The following is a 21,241-nucleotide window of genomic DNA, read 5'->3' as shown; positions in this document are numbered from 1 at the left end:
TTTTTTCATTCTTAACTATGTGTGTCAAGTTTCCCCCTCATGCTCAGTCCTCCTTTCAGTGCTCAAGTCTGTGTTTTTCCTGTCTTCAGTCCTCCTTTCTGCGTCTGTAATTGGTGGTGATAATCAACTTGAGAACCATTTCCCCTCCCTCAGAAAACCTATTTGGGGGTAGGATGAGAAGACTCCCACTGAGCCTTCAAAAGCAAAGACAACTTTGTTTCACTGTAACTAGAGCAATTTTCACATTGCATAAATGGCAGCCTTCTGATGCAATTCAACTATGGTCTACATCCAGTATAATTATGGGTGGCAGCATTATTTCCTTTTAAGAAACATTTTGCCCCGCGATAATTTTCAACAACAGAGCAGTTAAAACTTAGTTAGGACCTTTCTTCCTATCATTATAATTTGAAATTCTCCATACCAGCCAGATGGTGCTTTGACAATGATCATTCCCCACCCTGCTGAAAAAGGATCTTCCTCAGCTTTCAGTTGCTCACATAACTCTGAGCACAGTAATTGTTCTCATCTATCTTTGTGTGTGTGATAAGGATGTGGTTCTACAAATATGTGATCTTTGCTCTTCATGTCTTATATTGATCCTATTTCTTTGCAAGTAACTTAAAAAATCCCTAATAAAATGTCTTTAAAGTGCCTGAAGTGCCTAAGAGAGCTGTGCCAGAAGAAAAAATACCTGTTGCTGTTCCTAAAAAAGAAGCTCCGCCAGCTAAAGGTACATCAGCTACTGGATAAATTTAAAACTGAAGCCCTCTGTCTCCCCAGAATCCCAGCTTCCAGTAATGAAGGTCCTTCCTATTATTTGACCATTAAGACTGGAGTTTTTATTTGCCAATTGAGTAACAATTAGGACTAAGATACCAAATCAACAATATTTCTTTTAAAACACAAAGCCCTGCATCTCCTTTCTCAAAAGGCAATTTTCCTCTGGATCCTTGTATGACATATAAGGAATGGAATTACTTTATTTATTTATTGAGATTTATAAACATAACCTATTGAAAATGGTAGGGAATTTATTCAAACAAGGGTCCACCCAGCTATTTCTTGCCGATGAAACCTCAGATCTGTTAAGCCTCTTTTTTCCCCTCCCGTCTTCATGTCAAATGAATGAACAGTTTCTACCCATATCTTCAAAAACAGTGATGATCTTTCTCAACTATAGCTATAATTCTAGGGGGGAAACCTAGCCCCATTGAAGTCAATGGGAACAGGATTTCACTTCTAGTCTGTTCCCTATATCATGCTTTACTAATACAGTAGAAGGTCATGGATAGTGCTGCCATTGGCAGGGTAGCATACTTTCTGCTGTAGACCAGAGCTCTATATTTTCTCACTATAGGGCCATATTTGCACAAAACACCCTTTGTGCCAAATCTGCTAGTCTTTATTCATACAAATTATCCTGTTGAAGTCAGTGAGAGGCATTTTTGGATAAGGATTTAGGGCTTGAATCCAGCTTTCATTGAAGTCACTGAGAGTCTCTCAATTAACTTTAATGGGGCCAAATTGAGGCCAAAACTAAGAGTGTAGGATAAAGTTGAATGGGAGTTTTGCTTGCATATAAATAGGAGGGTACAGCTTCTTAGTTCATGCAATATTTCATAATCTGTCTAAAAGGACTATTTAAAAGTCCATCCCAATTTGAAATTAATTCAATAAGGAGTTGGTCATGTGTATTGAAAGGAGATTGAACACCAAGAATCAGGAAGCAGAAGCATGGCCAGCCAGGTCACAAGTTAATAAATGTGATGTAGGATGCTCTGTGCTCATGTTCTTTTAATTTCTGTGATTTTTCTGTTGAATTAAAGTTTTATGTTTGGTTTCTTGTGTCACCTTTATTCTTAAATAATATAAATATTTCAAAATTCCTAAAAGAAAGCAATGTCTTTAAAGTTCCTGCATTGCGTAAGAAACCAGTCCCAGAAGAAAAAGTACCTGTCGCTGTTCCTAAAAAAGAAGTGGCTCCCCCAGTTAAAGGTACATCTATTCTTTGTTGTCATTACGGAACAATGAACTCTTACTTAAGTCTTTGATCTTTCATTGTTTGTTGCGTAAGACAGAAATATACTTTGTCTCAGTGATTCTTTGTTTGTCCTAATTAAGTATGATCCTGTGTCTCACGTTGCTTTTCTGTTCGTAATGATTTATGAAGTTGTATATGTAAGATTCCTAAAAAAATGCTATATCTTTAAAGTGCCTGAAGTACATAAGAGAGCTGTACAGGAAGAGAAAGTAACTGTGGCTGTTCCTAAAAAGAAGGAGCCTCCACCAGCTAAAGGTACATGAAAACTATAGTTAACAGACCTATTGTTCTCTCATATCTTCATTAGCATGAATGTCCTGCAAGAAGCATTTAATTCTCACTTGTTTTACAAGCGTGTCTTTCTGGGTTTTGTTCTTCTTTTTTCTGACTTCCTCTAAGTAACTTTAAAAGTTCTAAAAGTTAAAAAATGTCTTTAAAGTGCCTGCCATACCCAAGAGAGCTGTCCCTGAAGAAAAACTACCCACTCCTACTCCTGAAATACAAGTTCCACCAATGAAAGGTAGAGGAACCTTTGACTGGAATTTTAGGGAAAGACTTCATCTTTATCTCACTCCTAACTAACATCCTTTAAAGTGCAATTCGTGTTCTTTGTGATATAGCCAAGGTCCCTAGTATCCTGCAGCACCTTAGATTCTGTAATGAGGAGTAAGAAATTCTGAGTCAAAACACTTCACTTACATGACGCAAGTGAACTGGAAAGTAACTGAACTATACTCTCTTAAAATTAAGGGGGAAGGGGTCCCCAACTTTTTAGTGCTAGAAGTATATTAGGCCCCCAACTTTTTAGTTCTAGAAATATATAAGTGAATTTTGTTTAAATTGAAAATGTCAGAGAATAACTTATACACAATATTTGTAAAGAAGGCATTTCAATATTTATTTAAAACTGGTTGTGCCACAGATATCAAGGTGAAATAATTCAAGGTAGTCCCTTGTATCTTGGGAAGAAAGGAGGGCAAATGCAAATGGAAAAGAGTGAATGGAATCTATTCCATATGGGACCGCACAAAATGAAAGCAAATATTTTAAAAATCTTCAAGTCATTCAAATCTGTGGTATTAATTCTGTAATTGAATAATATCAGTGCCTACAGAACTGCAGCGTACTGGAGACTTTGGCAGTACTTTTTTTATTAGTTATTCTTTGTTGTCTTTGTTTATGTTGGATTTTTGTTTCAAAATTATTTGTAAATAATTTTGAGAGTTTTAAAAGAAAGCTAATATCTTTAAAGTGCCTGAGGTTCCTGAAAGAGTTGTCCCTGAAGAAAAAGTACCTACTGTTATTCCTAGAAAAGAGGAAGCTCCTCCATATGAAGGTACATCAGCTCTTCACTAAAGTTATAAAGCAATGAAATACAGAGAATTAGTCAATCAGCTTCATGGTGCAGTCTATTTTCAATATAATTAGAAGGACATTGTCAAATTTAAATTTAAAGAAAAATTATTTACAATTAGTTTCAAATACATCCCCATCACCACTCTTGAGTCTCTATGCTGTTTTGTTTCCAATCCTATTTTTCTATTTTTAAAATCTTTTTCTCTGCCATGTTACTTTCTGGGAAAGACCCACAAAGAAATAGGCTCAGGTTCTGATTCAGGAAAGCATTTATGCAATGTTTAACTTTGATGGGACTTGAGTAGGTGCAGCTTAAATGCTGTCTTGAGTAGTGCTCTGTGCTTTCCTGGGCATAACTGACTACACAGGAGAAACTGTGAAATTGACTATACAAGAGTGCTGTCCAATATAAAAACTAAAATAACTGGAAAAGCAGAGGAATATATATATACCCTATAATCTTATACACACACACACACACACACACACACACACACACTCTTTTTTTAGTAATCTTAATTGGTATTGCAGCAACAGTAGGTAAAAAAAATTCAGATAGAAGTGTGCCATTTAAATTGACGATGTCTCCTTAATTTATGCATGTGTTCAGAGAGTTATGTTGCTTTACAAGTCTGTACGTTTGCATTATAAATTGTCTTTCTAATCTTTGTTTTGCAAATATTTTGAAATGTCTAAAATGAACTAATATCTTTAAAGAGCCTGAAGTTTATGAAGACATTCTCCCTGAAGAAAAAGTTCCTGTTGCTCCTACAAAACAGGAAGTTCCACCAACTAAAGGTATATCACATCTTCAAGCAATTCATAAAGCAAAGAGCTCCAGTACATTTGTTATTCATCCTCATGATCCATATCAGGTTTCATGCAAATAATTCATGTGTTCGTTCTAACTACTCCTTGATTGTCTTGTCCATCTGTGTCTTCCATTGCCCTTCTGTTCTTTACATTTTGTATTTTATAAATTCTTAAAAGAAACTAATATCTTTAAAGTGCCTGCAGTGCCGAAGAAAGCTGTTCAGCAAAAGAAAATGCCTGCTGCCAGACCTAAAGAAGAAGCTCCACCAATTACAGGTACATGAGCTCAGACTGGAATTTTAATGAAAGAAAAGATATCTTCACCATATTCTGTTTTAGCCTCTTTTAAAGTTGAATTAATGTTCAGTGTGAGATATCCCAGGCCCCAGTTTACTGCACTGGCTTACAGGTAGACTCGATAGTGATACAATTCTGAGGCACAAGCTACTGCAACAAGTTCATTCTCTGGTATAATTGATTTTTGCCGCAAACCCTTACGCTTTGTATGAATGAGTGATACAGGGTCAGACCTAAAAAAACAAATTCTGTAATCGTAACATATTTGAAAGTGGGTGCCTAACTGGTTGGAAAACTGTTCCTAGAGAGTAGTTATCAGTATTTACAGTCAAGCTGGAAGGGCGTATTGAGTGGGATCCTAGGATCTGTGCTGGGTCCGACTCTATTCAATACCTTCATCAATGACTTGAATAATGGCAGAGAGAGTAAGTACACTTATACAGTTTGAGGACGATACCAAGCTGGGAGGGGTTGCAAGTGCTTTGGAGGATAGGACTATAATTCAAAATGATGTGGACAAACTGGAGAGATGGTCTGGGAAAAAAAAAGGATGAAATTCAATAAGGACAAATGCAAAGTACTCCACTTAGGAAGGAACAATCAGTTGCACACATGCAAAATGGGAAATGAATGCCTAGGAAGGAGGACTGCGGAAAGGGATCTGGGGGTCATAGTGCATGACAAGCTAAATATGAGTCAACAATGCAACACGGCTGTAAAAAAAAAAAAAAGCGAACATCGTTCTGGTATGTATTAGCAGGAGTGTTGTAAGCAAAACACAAGAAGTAATTCTTCTGCTCTACTCCACACTGATTAGGCCTCAATTGGAGTATTGTGTCCAATTCTGGGCACCACATTTCAGGAAGGAGGTGGACAAATTGGAGAAAGTCCAGAGAAGAGCAACAAAAATGATTAAAGGTCTAGAAAACATGACCTATGAGGAAAGATTGAAAAAACTGGGTTTGTTTAGTCTGGAGAAGAGAAGACTGAGAGGAGACATGATAACAGTTTTCAAGTACATAAAAGATTGTGACAAGGAGGAGGGAGAAAAATTGTTCCCCTTAATGTCAGAGGATAGGACAAGAAGCAATTGGCTTAAATTGCAGCAAGGGCAGTTTAGGTTGGACATTAGGAAAGACTTCCTAACTGTCAGGGTGATTAAGCACTGGAATAAATTGCCTAGGGAGGTTGTGGAATCTCTATCACTGGAGTTTTTTAAGAGCAGGTTAGACAAACACCTCTCAGGGAAGGTCTAGATAATACTTAGTCCTGCCATGAGTGCAGAGGACTGGACTAGATGACCTCTTGAGGTCCCCTCCTGTCCTATGGTTCTATGATTCTGCAACAATAAAATTCCAGTATTACAGAATGCTAGGAACCTTGGATAATATTGTGTTTTGTTAGTATTGTTTTTGTTCATAGTTTGTAGTTTGTGTTTGGCTTTTGTCTAAGGATTTTGTAAGAATTTTGAATTGTCTAAAGGAAAACTAATATCTTTAAGTGCCTGAGGTTCCTGAAAGAACTGTCCCCCAAGAAAAACTACCTAGAGTTGTCCCTAGGAAAGAAGAAGCTCTGCCAGCTAAGGGTACATCAACTCTTCATTGGAATTATAAAGCAGTGAATTCCAGAAAATTTGAGTCACTATTCTTCATAGTTTAATATCATTCATTTAGGTTTTTGTTCTATTAGCTTTTTGTTATTTTATAAAAGCTGTGTATTTTGTTTCTTAATTCTCTATATAGATATTTTTAAAATTCCTAAACAAACTAATATCTTTAAAGTGCCTCAGATGCCAAAGAAAGCTGTCCCCAAAAAGAAAGTACATATTGCTGCACCCAAAGAAGAAGCTCCACCTTTTAAAGGTACATGAACCTTTGACTGGAATTTCCAGGACAGAAAAATCTCTTCATTTATTGTTTTCTAACCTCTTTTAATGTGTAATTAATGTTCTGTCTGATATAAACCCTGCTGTGGCCATTGCACTAGTTGCTCCTTTTTGGGCGGAGGGGGAAGGATTTTTTCCCTCACCACCATGTTGGCTGTGGTGGAGGGAGGTTTTTTTGCCTTTTCCACAGCGGGTGTCAATGAGGACCTTTTCTGGTGAGGAGAAACAGTGGTAGGCTATATGTCACCACTTATTTTGTAAGTGTGGGGCAGATGTCCAGTGCAGGTACTCCATAGGGAAGGCATCCAGTAACCAAATAAATGGCCTGGTAAAGGACTTAAAAGGAGGTGCTGGATAAAGGATCAGAACGGGGAAGGGGAGTTGGGGACTCCTATGATTGGTATGGCAGGGAGCCAAACCCTCTTTCTTATAGCCCACCTTAACCCTCCTACAAGGGAGGGTGGATGGTAAGGTGCAAGGCATGGGGTTGGCTGGGGGACCTGGATGGAAAATAACCTGGGTGGAAGGCCCAGGTAGTTATTTGAATAAACATGGATTTACCTGCACTGTTCCCTTTATCTGCCAGGTAGTCCCAGAAATCTATATAGTAAAGTTACAGCCTGATTAAATCCATGTCAGGTGTCTCCTGTCCTTCTTTTGGTATAGCCAGACAATAGACTTTGTTTCATGGGGTAACCTACTGGCAATTGGCCTACTTCTGCAAAGCAGTAGAGAGCAGCTTTGTGTATCCCACTGCAAGATAGGGCCCTACATTTGTTGTTTGTCATGTTGTCTTTTTGTTCTAAGATGTTGTAAGTAATTATGAAACTTCTAAAAGAAAACTAATATCTTTAAAGTACCTGAGGTTTATGAGGAAATTCCCCCAGAAGAAAAAGTTTCTGCTGCTATTCCTAGAAAAGAGGAATCTCCACCAGCCAAAGGTACATCACCTCTTCAAGGAATTTACAAAGGAATGAATTCCAGAAAAATACAATTATTAATGCACATGGTTTAATTCATGTTCAATATTCTCAGTCATTGTGTGGGTTCTAATTGCTCCTTGCTTGTTTTACCAATTTGTCTCTTTGTTTTATGTTGCATCTCTGTTCCTTATATGTTATAAATTCTTAAAACCACCTAATATCTTTAAAGTGCCTGAGGTGCCTAAGAAAGCTGTCCCAGAAGAAAAAGTGCAAATTGCTGTGCCTATAAAACCAGAACCCCCATCAGCCAAAGGTATATGTTAACTGACAAAATTGCAGTTTTTATAAAGAGTCTTGTTTTGCTGGGAGAAAAAAAATCTTCTTTATCTAGGACTTTATTCATAAATTGTAATCATTTGGTAATTTGTAAATTCTGTGTGTCAAACTGTCGTCAGGATTTGGCATCATTCATGTTATGTATGTCCCTTTCTTATGTTTCTTTACTATTCTTAATTGTTTGTATATATCTTTGGAATTTCTAAATTCCTAAATTAAAATAAATGAATATCTTTAAAGTGCCTGAGGTGCCCAAGAAAGCTGTCCCAGAAGAGAAAGTACCTGTTGCTGTACCAAAAAAGCCAGAAGCTCCACCAGCTAAAGGTATAAAGCATCATAAATGAAATCATGAAGAAAAATAACCTTTTCTTTTTCTCCTGTAATCATTATTTTTCCTGAAGTTTGTCCTGTCCCGTTCTTTCTTTTTTTTCTCATCATATAGTCATTAAAGTCTTTTCATTTGCCAGTTTCTTCTCCCCTAGATATGCAAGCATAACTCCCATTCCCAAGACATAAAAAAGGATGTCAGACAACTGGCTGAAAAAGAAAGGGATGAAATTGTATTAAATACCATAAACAATAAAAAATAAGTTAAGCCCACACACAGGCAATCCTTACAGTGCAAATACTCCCACCAAATGAATATCACAGCTACTGGGGCTTAAATAGGGAAACTGAGTCACAAGTCAGTTTAGGCTTAATCAATTTTTTTCCTTTATTTGTACAATTTTAGATAGAATTATTGTCACTTATAGTGTCTGAACATATGTTTATGCCAGACAATAACAGACAAGATGGAATTAGTAGTGGCCCAAGTTACCACATTCCGGAGCACTAGGAAGTTCTTCCCCTTCCATCATGGTTGTCACCTCCGCTGATCTCCTGGTCTCATCATTCATTCCTGTTTTTCAGTTTCTGGTCCAGTGTTTCTCCAATTTGAGGCTTGTTCCCTTGAGTTTTTTTATACATTTCCACATTCCAGATTACTTAACCTTTATCCAATTGGCTTTTACCACATAAACCCTTTATTTTTTTATGTAAATCATATGTTACGCATGCCCAAGCTTCAGTTACCCAACTTCTGCATTTTTTCTGCTGGTTTTGTAATTTCTAGGTCATGTGGTTCTGTGTCACCCTGTTCCTAGCCTTACCAGAAGAAGGATGTTTTTATTTATCATTACATGTTTGTGTACCTCTGATTTATATCTTCCAACAAAACATATTACTTATTGTGCCAGCAATAATATCATTTTAAACAAATCAGAAATTCTATGTAAAACAGTAATTGGCAAAACCCCATTTATGACAAGCAAGGTGTTGTGCTAAGTGTTTGTCATCTTATCTATGCTCATTCACTATCCTTAATTACAAATCATTCTAATATAGCAAATAAATCTTTTAATCTTACCATTTAACAATTCTTCATTTTTATATTTCAATATCATGTCAGAACATGTATGTTATCGTCCCCTACTTAATCTATTAAGTTGGGGGAGTTATGGAAAACACAATGATTCTTTAATGTCAGCATTTCTTATCTTTTTTTAAACATGTATTTTCAAAGGCTTTTTTCACCTAGAGTCCGGTTTTGTTTGTGACTCATAACTCAAAAACTTCATTACAAATTTTCCTGTGTTGTATTTCGAGGGGTGCCTCAATTTTACGGATTTGCTATTTAGTTGTTGTTAATGGTACCCCAACAACAGTCATTGTAAATACCTTCACAAGGTCCATCAAATCCATCCACAACCAGCAGATCATAATATTGCAAAGTTCCCATTTGATAAAGCTCACATTGATATTAGTGGATATTTGGTTATTGATTTGCATGGGAGCAACAGAAGACCCTTGGGCCAGTTGCTATGATTCCTCCAGTCAATTGAGAGTCTCTAGAGTTGCCAATTTGGATGGTGTGCCACCAACTGGCTAACTAAGAACAACTGAAGTTCCTGTGAATAGCTCTGGCAACCATGCCTTGGCGAGAAGAATGATGGGCCAATGGAAATTTTGTGATGAAAACATCTCTTTGTAATTTGTACAGAATGTTTGTGTTAACAACTGGTATTTATATTTAGCATCTTTAATGTTCTTTCATGTCCACTTGTTTTTTGTTACTTTTCTGCTCACAATATTTTATATGTATCTTTGGAATTCGTAAAAGTAAAAGACACTAATATCTTTAAAGTGCCTGAGGTGCCCAAGAAAGCTGTCCCAGAAGAGAAAATACCAGTTGCTAAAAAGCCAGAACCTCTACCAGCTAAAGGTACATATTAACAGTGGGGATGTTATAAAGAAAAAATATCTTCTTCTCTTGGAAATTAATGGTTGCTGGGGTTTTTTTTCTTTCTCATTTAAAGATTTCTTAAATAGAAGTAACACGCTGCATATGTGTATAACAAATCACTCTTTGACACTGCTAATGTTCCTGATACGCTTTTATGATTGCTCTTTTTGTTCTTAATAATTTGCATACCCTGGAAATTTTGAAATGTAACAGAAAGTAATGCTGTTTCTTTAAAGTGCCTGAGATGCCCAAGGAAGTCCCAACGGAGAAAGTACCCATTGCTGTGCCTAAAAAACCAGAAGCTCCACCAGCCAAAGGTACATCTCATCACAGCTAAAACAACAGGGGGTGGGGAAGAAAATGACCTTTGCCATGTTCTTGCAAATGTTATATGTTAAGTAAGCATCGCCATGCCTTATTTATTTTTTATTGTGAGAAACCTGTTCATTTGAGGGATCTAATCTCTTTGTTGTTTAACAAAACCTCTCATCAGTGTTAATGGTTGTTAAGGATATTTGCTGAACAAAATAGGCAAGAGGGTGGTCCTTGAGGCATTAGAAACATTAGAAGTTTCCAGGAAGACTCTGACAACTGTTTCTGAAATACTGATGTTAAGTACAGGGTCAGATCAAAAGGGGATTTAAAGAATCTCAAGGCACATGCTGAATGACCGAGGCCCAAGTGGCTTCAGTCGGGGTAGGATGAGGCCCACAATGTGTGGATGGAAAGAAGTTGTAGAGATAAGAAATGTTAGGGGGAAAGGGCAGATATGTGAAATGGACAATGTCAGCCATAGCCAAATGGCAATCTAAAATGACAGAATAATTTAACCAAGAAAGAGAAGAAAATCCAGCAAGTACTGAAGAGTACAGGGTATAACAGTGAAAAATGCTTATATTAGTGGAAGGGAGGATAATACCAATAAATGTGTGTCAAACTGATGGCTTTGTTGATGATCTCCATAATTTGTGTTTTCTTCTTAGTTTTAACATTTTATATGTATCTGTAAAATTCCTTATAATAACCAAAACAAATATTCTTTCTTTAAAGTGCCTGAGGTGCCCAAGAAAGCTGTCCCTGAAGAGAAAAAGGTACCAGTTGCTGTGCCTAAAAAACCAGAAGCTCCACCAGCTAAAGGTACACATTGTCATTGATAAAATCATGGCAAGAATTTATCTCGTTCCTTCTGTTGTAACTTTTTAAATATTAATTTTGAGCCATCTTTTTCCTCACTGTAATCTGCAATTTTATACCTTTTGTTTTGGGGGAATTCTCATCTCCTCTTTATACTTAAATCATTCTCATTCAACAGTGGAGTAAAATAGTGTAACATGTACTATGTGTACTGTAAGATCAGACTTTTAAGCCAGGCATCATTGATGCTGTTTCGTGTTCTTATTGCAGCTTTTCTGTTCTTAACTCTTTGTATGTATACTTGACATTCTTAACATAAAAATAAATTAATATTTTTAAAGTGCCTGAAGTACCAAAGAAAGTGGTTCCAGAAGAGAAAATACCAGTTGCAGTGCCTAAAAAACCAGAACCTCCACCAGCTAAAGGTACTTGTCATTACTGGAAAAAAAAAACAATAGCAGGAAATCAGTCTTTTTCTTCTGAACATTATTTAAAGACAACAGCAAAGACCTTTATCTGGTCTCTTGCTGTTGGCTGAGATTTGTAAAACCTACTTATTACATGTAAGTGAGACAAACTGATTGTGGAATATGGTAGGTTCTTTAACATTGTTGAGCTCTCTGTGTTTTATGTTGTTTTTCTGTTCTTAGTACTTTGAACATATTTGTGAAATTTCTCATAGTGAAAGGTATTAATATTAATATTTTAAAGTGCCTGAGGTGCCAAAGAAAGTTGTTATTGAAGACAAAGTACCAGTTGAAGAGCCTGAGAAACCAGAACCTCCACCAGCTAAAGGTACATGTCATCACTGATGAAATCATAAATAATCTTTCTTATTTTCTGGAGTACTGTTTGAACATACAGTTCTCTTTCTGCTATGAGATATGTAAATTGTTCTTGTTGTGTAAGCTGTGGTATGTGTGTGGGGGTGGGAATAGAAAGAGGATGAAATTCAGCCACGCACAGAGCTCCAGAAGAAGACCAATGCACAGGGGAAATTTCATGGAGAAAATGAAAGAGAAATTGATGCTTAGATCTGACATCATCAATGTTTTTGATGTCCCTGAGTTTTATGTTTCCTTAATATTCTTAAAATTTCAAACATATCTTTGAAATTCATACAAATAATAGACACTAATATCTTTAAAGTGCCTGAGGTGCCCAGGAAAGTGGTCCCAGAAGAGAAAGTACCAGTTGCTGTACCTAAAAAAACAGAACCTCCACCAGCTAAAGGTACAAGTGCTCAGCGATATCGTCATAAGGAAGAGCCTTAGTCTTGTCCTCTTAAACCTAATTTTTAGCTGACTGTCCAGTCCATTTTCTAATATCTGAGATTTGTTGATTCTACTCAATGTGTGAGATGTAATCCAGGGGTGTCAAACATGTGGTCCACTGAATATATCTAGCCATTTGATATTTTTTGTCATGATTGTTTACATATTCAAAACACTCAAGGCCTGATATTTTTAAAAAACCTTATGATTGTGCAGAAAACTTTCTAAATGTGAACCCAATGTAAACTAATGCAGTGCTGTCTTTCTGAGTCTGCTGGCAGTCTAAAGTAATGGATCAGAGAGATGTAAACAACTCTGTCCTCCCCATCCTCCATTGACTTGAGCATTAAGACCAAAACCCAATGGTAGCTATTTAATAAAATAATTAATTATTTAATCAGGGGTCATTGTAGCAGATGAAATGAGGAATGGGGTGAGAGGAAAGCCCAATGAGTAGGGAAGGCAATGCAGGAAAGGAATTACAGGTGGAAGAAAAGAGGAGTCTCACCAAAACAATGGTAGAGGGACATGGACAGAATAGAAACAAAGGGTAGAAATAGTGATAATCCTAAAGGGGAGTTTATTTTCCCCTATGTGATGCTGAATGTAAATACAGAGTACTGAAAAAACTCTGAATAATTATAATTAAGAATTTAGTTACTACATAAAGGTCAGATTCCATGACTGATCTGTGTTCATCCTCCATTTGGGAGTTACCCATTGTGTAGAGAGAGGCATAAATTCTTACATTTGTACCTTGACATAGGGATCAGAAATAAAAATGGAATTCAGCTTTCTCACACAATATGTTTGATACCCTTGCTATGCTCTGTGTGCGTGTGTGTGTATGCGAGAGAGAGAGAGAGAGAGAGAGAGAGACTAAATGTGGTTTGAATATGAACTTGTTAATGTCTTGAATACATCCTTGTTTTGTTTCATTGTTCATCTTATTGTTTTATAAACAACTTTGACATTCATAAAAGTAAAAGATACTAATATCTTTAAAGTGCCTGAGGTGCCCAAGAAAGCTGTCCCAGAAGAGAAAGTACCTGTTGCTGTACCAAAAATACCAGAACCTCCACCAGCTAGAGGTACATGTTATCATGGATATCATCTTAAAGAAGAATCTTTGTCTTATTTTCTTTAGCTTTATCTTAACATTTATGTCTAGTCCACTTTTTCCTATCTGAGATCTGTAAAGTGTACTCACTGAGCAAACAGTGCTTAGTATAAGAGTGTGAATGAGTAATCAAAGCCTGAATATTGCATCATCAATGTTTTTAATATCTCTGTCTTCTATGTTTCATTCTTCTTAATGTTTTGCACACATTTTGATAACTGTAAAATGAAACAAATTAATATCTTTAAAGTACCTGAGATGCCTGAGACAACTGTCCCAGAAGAGGAAGTCCCTCTAAAAACAGAACTTCCGCCAGCGAAAGGTACAGGTCATCAAAAATCTTTGTCTCATTTTCTTCACCATCATTACTTTTCACATACTTTTTCCTGTCCGTTTTCTGCCACCGGAGATTTGAAAATTCTACTTGTTTGAATTGTACGGCTGGGGTGTCAAATACTTGACTCATTTACTGTATCTGGTCACAGGAAATATTTTCCTGGTCTGCTTCACATATTCAGATCGCCCAGAATCTAAGATTTTGTGTTTTTAAAAAGTGAAAATATTGTTATGAGAAAAACTTGCCAAATTTGAAGTCAGTTTAAGGGTGTGTCTACACTGCCCCACAGTTCAGACTAGGGGATAAGAGTAGAAGTATGTACCAAAGTTCTGAGCTGTAACTCCCCTGTATTGAAGCTGCAGGCGCAAACTTAAAGGTCCTGAGTTTGCACTATGTGAACTCAAGACTTTTAAATTCACGTCTGCAGTGTCCACACAGGGGAGTTACAGTGCAGCACTTTGGTCCGCACTGCTACCCACTCCCCCTAGTCCAAACTGCAGGGAAATGTAGACATGCCCTTAACTTTTGCTGTGCTCTCTTTGTGAGTCTGCTGATAGCCTGAAGCAATGGTTGTGAGAGGTATTAACTCCTTCTCCTCTCCTGCTCCCTCTACACACACACATACACAGTTGAAGTCTCTCGGCATTAATTCTAAAGCATAATGATGACACATTAATGTAGCAATTTTCATTTTAATGGATGTAATGAGGAAAGGGTGATAGTGAAGTCTAACGGATAGCAATGAAGCTGGAAGTTTATACAGGGAAGGAAATGCAGTGGGAAGAAAAGAGGAGACATCCAAAAACAAGAAAAGAATGAGACAGAGGTAGATATAGAAGGAATAGAAAGAAAGGGCAGAAATAAGGGAGTGTAGAATGTCCTCTATTCCCCCACTCCCATGTGGAATGTGTAGACAGATTACTGCGCAGTGAATGCTGATAACTAAAGTTTATTTACAGCATAAAGGTCAGATTTCACTATTGATATTTGAGCAGTCCCTTCCAATCTGAGTACTGCTGTGCATAGACTGGGTAGATGTACCTTAATTCATACCCAGACAGAGGTATCATAATTAAAAATGCAGTTCAGCTTTTCACAAAATGCCTTTGATACCCTTGTTGTACCGTGTGTGTGAGACAGAGAGAGAGAGAGAGAGAGAGACTCCTTGTTTGAACATGACCTCATTAATGTATTGGATATGTCCATATTTTATGTTTCATTGTTTGTCTTCTCTGCAAAATACACAACTTTAACATTCATAAAAGTAAAAGATCCTCATATCTTTAAAGTGCCTGAGGTGCCCAAGAAAACTGTCCCAGAAGAGAAAATGCCTATCGCTGTGCCTAAAAAACCAGAACCTTCCCCAGCTAAAGGTACATGTCATCCTCAATGTCATCATGAAGAAAATCTTAGTCTTATTTTCTTGAGCATTACGTTAATGTCTTAATTTTAACACTGACATTTTCTCCTATCTGAGATTTGTAAATTGTACTCATTGAGTAGATTGTACTGAGTGTCAGAGTGTGAGTGACTAATCAAAGTTTGAATATTGAATCTCTAATGTTTTTGATATCTCATCTTCTATGTTTCATTGTTCTTAATGTTTTGTACATATGTTGAATACTATAATACAAAGCAAACTAATATCTTTAAAATACCTGAGATACTGGAAAGAGCTGCCCCAGAAGAGAGAGAACCAATTACTGCGCCTAATAAAACAGAATTTCCACCAGCTAAAAGTACAGATAGATCAGTATTACTACTTTTTTCTTCTTGAACAGTATTTTAACACCCTTTTTCCTTTCTGTGATCAGCTATCTGAGATATGTAAAGTGTATTCATCATGTGAACTGTACTGTGTGTAAGTGTGTGTTATGTTAAGTGACTAATCAGTATTTGAATGTTGCTTCGTAAATACATTTTGATATTCATGACTTTTGTTTATTTGTTCTTCTTACTGTTTTGTACACATCTTTAACAACTATAAAAGTAAACAGAAATATTGTCTTTAAAGTGCCTGAAACGCCCAGGGAAACTGTCCCAGAAGAAAAAGTGCCTGTGCCTAAAAAAACAGAACCTATCGGTGTGCCAAAGAAACCAGCACCTCCGCCAGCTAAAGGTACATGTCATCGTCGATGTCATCATGAGGAAGCATCTTTGTCCTCTTTTCTTGAACATTCTTTAATATATTGCATCCTGTCCTTTTTTCAGTTATGGACTTTGTACTCATTGTGTAATTGATACAGAATGTGTGTGTGTGTGTGTGTGTGAGAGAGAGAGGCTCTATAGTATCTGAACATTGAGGCCATCATTAATGTCTCAGTGTCCTCTGTTTCATCATTCTCTTTCATGTTTTGTACATATTCTTGATAGTCATGTAAGTAAACAGACCCAATATCTTTAAAGTGCCTGAGGTGCCCAAGAAAACTGTCCCAGAAGAGAAAGTACCTGTGCCTAAAAAAACAAAACCTACTGCTGTGCCAAAGAAACCAGCACCTCCACCAGCAAAAGGTACAGATTAGTAATAGAACCTTTTCTTCTTCTTCTTCTTCATCTTCTTCTCGAACAGTATTTTAACATACTTTTTCCTGTCTGTTATCAGCTGTCTGAGGTATATAAAGTGTCGTCTTCATGTGAACTGTAGTGTGTATGAAAGTTTGTTGTGTAAGTAGCTAATCAGTGTTTGAATGTTACATCGTAAATGCATTTTGATATCCATGACTTTTGTGTAATGTTTCTCCTTAATGTTTCATACACATCTTTAACAATCATAAAAGTAAACAGAACTAATATCTTTAAAGTGCCTGAGGTGCCCAAGAAAGCTGTCCCAGAAGAGAAAGTACCTGTTGCTGTGCCTAAAAAAACAGAACCTGCACCTGCTAAAGGTACTGTCATCACTGACATCTTCATAAAGAAGAATCTTTGTCATGTAAATTATACGTGCGTGTGTGTTACAGAGAGAGAGAGAGAGAGAGAGAGACTATAATACCTGAATGTTTGATATCCCAGTGTCCTATGTTTCATTGTTCTTTTTAATGTTTTGTTTATATCCTTAATATTCATGCAAGTAAAAGATACTAATACCTTTAAAGTGCCTGATGTGCCAAAGGAATCTGCCCCAGAAGAGAAAATATCTGTTGCTGTACCTAAAATGCCAGAACCTCCACCATCTACAGGTACATGGTAATCATCGACATCATCATGAAGAGGAATCTGTCTTGTTCTCTTGAGCAGTGCATTTAACAGAAAAAGGATAGAACAAAATATGTTATGAGATTTGTAAATTGTACTCTGTGCAATTTGAAGTAAACATGTTCTGTGCATTTTCTGTATCCACTGTGATAGTTGCATTTGTCACAGTGGAATATCAGTCATAATAAAAATTACTAAATATTTTTCAAGTGGCAAATGTACCTAAGGAAGTTGTTGTTGAAGAAAAAGCATTCTTAATGATGGCTAAAAAAGAAGGTCCCCCCAATAAAGATGCAATCTATCCATTCATAAAAACTATTATTAACAACATTGTATGCTGGCAGCATTCCAATTCTTATTTTTGTTATTGCTTTGTCTTGCAAACATTAAGTTATTTCTTGCTCTTGTGTCCTATCTAGTTCAGAATTCTTCATTTTTTTCCAACAACGACAACAACAAATCACCTGCCAATGTAATGTTACATAAAACTGTCACTATACAGAAGCAGAAATAAGAAAAGGAGTACTTGTGGCACCTTAGAGACTAACAAATTTAAGTACTCCTTTTCTTTTTGTGGATACAGACTAACACGGCTGCTACTCAGAAGCAGAAATGTGCACCAAAATTCTTCTGAGAGCCATAACTAATCCCGAATTATTTAGAGATCAAAATCTTCCCTCCCACACAGATCACTCACTAAGACGTGAATGCACCAGTAATTTAAAAAGAAATGTGCAAACAGCCAAATTAACCATGGAACAAATATTGTACATGTACTTAGTTTGAAGTGTGTGTGTCTGTATCTCTGTGAATGCGTATGTTGAAGTAGTTTTCCTGCCGTATGTATCTTTGTGATATTTGTATAATTCTTCATATGACCGAGTCTTAAACGGCAGTCTTATACTAGTTGTCAATATTCTCTAAAGTCCCTGAAGTCACCATGAAGATTGAACCTGAAGAACCAGAACCTGCTTCTATTTCAGAAATAGAAGAGCTTTCTCCAGCAGAAGAAGAGCTTTCTCCAGCAGAAGAAGAGCTCTCTGTAGTAGAAGAGGTTTTACCAGCCAAAGGTATATACAGTAGCCATAGTCAAATGCACACCTTCGTTTCAAAATTGTGCACATCTTGCTTCATAGTTCTCTACAACTATGTTTTATTTGTATTAAGTCCCAGTTTTTCTCCTTGTGTTGTTGTATGTGTGAGTATGTTCTAAATTCTCAATTCATTGTAATTTAATTATAATAGTCTTCCCGTTATTCAGTTTTCCTCATGTATTTTTGTTCCCGTGTTAGTAGTGTGCTTTTATAATTCATACTGGACATTCACGTTATGTGCAAGCAACAAACATTTATTTAGGGCTTTTTATGCTTCCATTTAAATCAATGAGAGTTTTGCCATGGAAGCAGAATGGAGGTTTTGGTACATTATATGGTCTTCATATGAATTTATGATAGTAGATGTATTCTAAATCTGCCACAATATTATTTCAAGAGCCAGAACCTGAAAAGAAGATTCCTGAAAAACCAAAGCCACGGGTACCTATTCCGCCAAAAGAGGAATTTAAGATGGAAAAAGTTCAACTGAAAGGTATAAGAAGCTTCTGAAATCAGTATTAACAGTTTTACTGAATGCTTCAATATAACGCATTTTAATTATAATTTGCTCCTCTTGAAAAGTGGGCTTTTTAATATATTACTTTTAGCCTAACTCAGGGCTTGTTTCTGTTGTTTTCAGTTTAATGATGTTCCTTACTAATCGTTTATCTGTTATTAGCTTTCAGAAATATCTGTCCAGTCAGTTTGTGTGGCTTTCAGTTAAAATGAAGAAATTTATGAAAAAGTTGCTTTATTTTAAATTGTTCTAATCTTTGAAAAAGATCTTAGCACAATATGATAACATATTTGTACATTATTTCACACTGAAAAAAAGCGGTCACCAAAGGAAATTAGTAGGCAGCAGGTTTAAAACAAACAAAAGGAAGTATTTTTTCACAGAACACACAGTCAACCTCTGGAACTCTGCCAGAGGATGTTGTGAAGGCCAAGACACTAACAGGATTCAAAAAAGAATTAGATAAATTCATGGAGAATAGGTCCATCCATGGCTATTTGCCAGGATGGGCAGGGATGGTGTCCCTAGCCTCTGTTTGCCAGAAGCTGGGAATGGGCGACACTTGGTGATTACCTGTTCTGTTCATTCCCTCTGGGGCACCTGACATTGGCTGCTGTGAGAAGACAGGATACTGGGCTAGATGGACCTTTGGTCTGACCCAGTATAGCTGTTCTTATGTTCTTATCCCCAGCATGGTTCTCGAGGGTAGTATGTTGCTGGAGCTGTTATACAAATGTGGTCATTAAAGATCCCATTACACCTTTGGAACAGCTGCTTAGAAAGAACTCTGTAGTTTGTGTCCATTGTTTTCTTTTGTTATGTTGCTAGTGTTAATCAGTTATTTGTTGGTGGGGTGTTTGGTGGGTTTTAGCACAAGAATTTTTTCTTTCTCATTTTAAATTAGTTTCATTCTAAGGATGTAGGTAGTAAAAATCAAACTGTCTTCTTTAAAGCTCCCACACCAAGGAAGAAAGTTGTGCCTGAAAAACCTGTTGAGGCTCCAGAGAAAGTGGAGCTCACCCCTGCTAAAGGTATCTAGTATACGGGTGGGAGAGGGAGGGGAATCGTATTGTCTCATTCCTGTCTCTGGTGGGCACTAGATTGTAGTTCTTGAAATTCATCTTCTGTAGTATGCTCCTAAGAACTTCTCTTTTAAATGTTTGGAAGATGTTGTCCAGATGTCATCTGTCTTTGTTGTTCTGTGTTCAATGTCTTTCATTTTGCTAGATTTAATTGCACCTTCCTTTCCCACTGTGTAATTCAGGAGCTGGTGGATGTGCTAGATAGCTGTGTTAGGGAAGGATATTAAAGTGGGATTAATTATGGGGATCCACAATACTCTATTTGGGGTATAAAGCTCTACTGCAGTTGAAATAAATAAGAAACATAGATAGCTGTGTTTGCGATGACCAGGAGAACCGTACAGTGACTTGCCTGCCTGGTGTGAAGGTTGCAGATCTCTTGAGACTTCTAGATAGACTTATGTGTAGTGCTGGGGAGGAGCCGGTGGTCGTGGTACAACGACATAGGGAAGGGTAAGAGAGAGGTTCTGGAGGCCAAATTTAGGCTACTATGTAAGAGATTGAAGTCCAGGACCTCCATGGTAGCATTCTCTGAAATGCTTCCAGTTCCAGGCGCAGGACCAGTTAGACAGGCAGAACTGCAGGTTCTCAATGCGTGGATGAGACAATGGTAGGGAGGAGGGGTTTAGATTTATTAGGAACTGGGGAAACTTTTGGGAAAGGGGGAGCCTATACAGGAAGGATGGGTTCCACCTAAGCCAAAATGGAACCAGATTGCTGGCACTTAAAATTAAAAAGGTCGTAGAACAGTTTTTAAACTAAGGGCTGGGGGAAAGCCAACAGGTGCAGAGGAGCATGTGTTTCAGACACAGACATCCCTTAGGGGAGGATCTTTTAATGAAGATGTCCTAGTAAGGAGGAGAGGGTGGAAGATGATAAAATACGGGTAGGATCTGATGAGAAACAGTCAAATGAAAAAGAGTCCCATTAAATTACATCATGTAATGGCAGACAGCTAAAAAGTGACACGTTTTTAAAGTGCTTATATACAAATGTTAGAAGTCTAAGTAATAAGATGGATGAACTAGAGTGCCTCATATTAAATGAGAATATTGAGATAATAGGCATCACGCAAACTTGGTGAAATGAAGATAATCAATGGAACACAGTAATACCAGGGTACAAATATATCAGAAGGACTGAACATGTCATGCTGGTGGGGGAGTAGCACTATATGGGAAATAAAGTTAGAATCAAATGAAGTAAAAATCTTAAATGAACCAAACTGTACCATAGAATCTCTATGGATAGTGATTCCATGCTCTGGTAATAAAAATAGTGATATATTACTGACCAGGATGATGATGATGACTGTGAAATGCTCAAGGAGATTAAAGAGTCTATAAAAATAAAAAATTCAATAATAATGGGGGATTTCAACATCCCTATATTGACTGGGTACATGTCACCTCAGTGCAGGATGCAGAGATAAAGTTTCTTGACACCTTAAATGGCTGCTTCTTGGAGCAGCTAGTCCTGTAATCCACAAGAAAAGAGGCAATTCTTGACTTAGTCCTAAGTGGAGCACAGGATCTGGTCCAAGATCTGAATAT

General features: G+C 37.0%; 1 protein-coding gene across 1 annotated transcript in view; it reads left to right on the top strand.

The window, feature by feature from the left end:
* Positions 1–21,241, top strand: part of TTN (titin) — a 308,950-nt gene that overhangs the window by 170,191 nt on the left and 117,518 nt on the right. Inside the window, exons 158-163 of the mRNA XM_074967679.1 lie at positions 10,175–10,255; positions 10,989–11,075; positions 11,414–11,497; positions 11,784–11,867; positions 18,487–18,582; positions 19,560–19,637. Coding sequence (XP_074823780.1) covers positions 10,175–10,255; positions 10,989–11,075; positions 11,414–11,497; positions 11,784–11,867; positions 18,487–18,582; positions 19,560–19,637 — 510 coding nt within the window. The remainder of the gene's footprint in view (positions 1–10,174; positions 10,256–10,988; positions 11,076–11,413; positions 11,498–11,783; positions 11,868–18,486; positions 18,583–19,559; positions 19,638–21,241) is intronic.

The sequence above is a fragment of the Natator depressus genome, chromosome 11 (assembly GCF_965152275.1).
Source record: "Natator depressus isolate rNatDep1 chromosome 11, rNatDep2.hap1, whole genome shotgun sequence".
NCBI lineage: Eukaryota > Metazoa > Chordata > Testudines > Cheloniidae > Natator > Natator depressus.
This window is presented reverse-complemented; position numbering and strand designations above follow the sequence as displayed.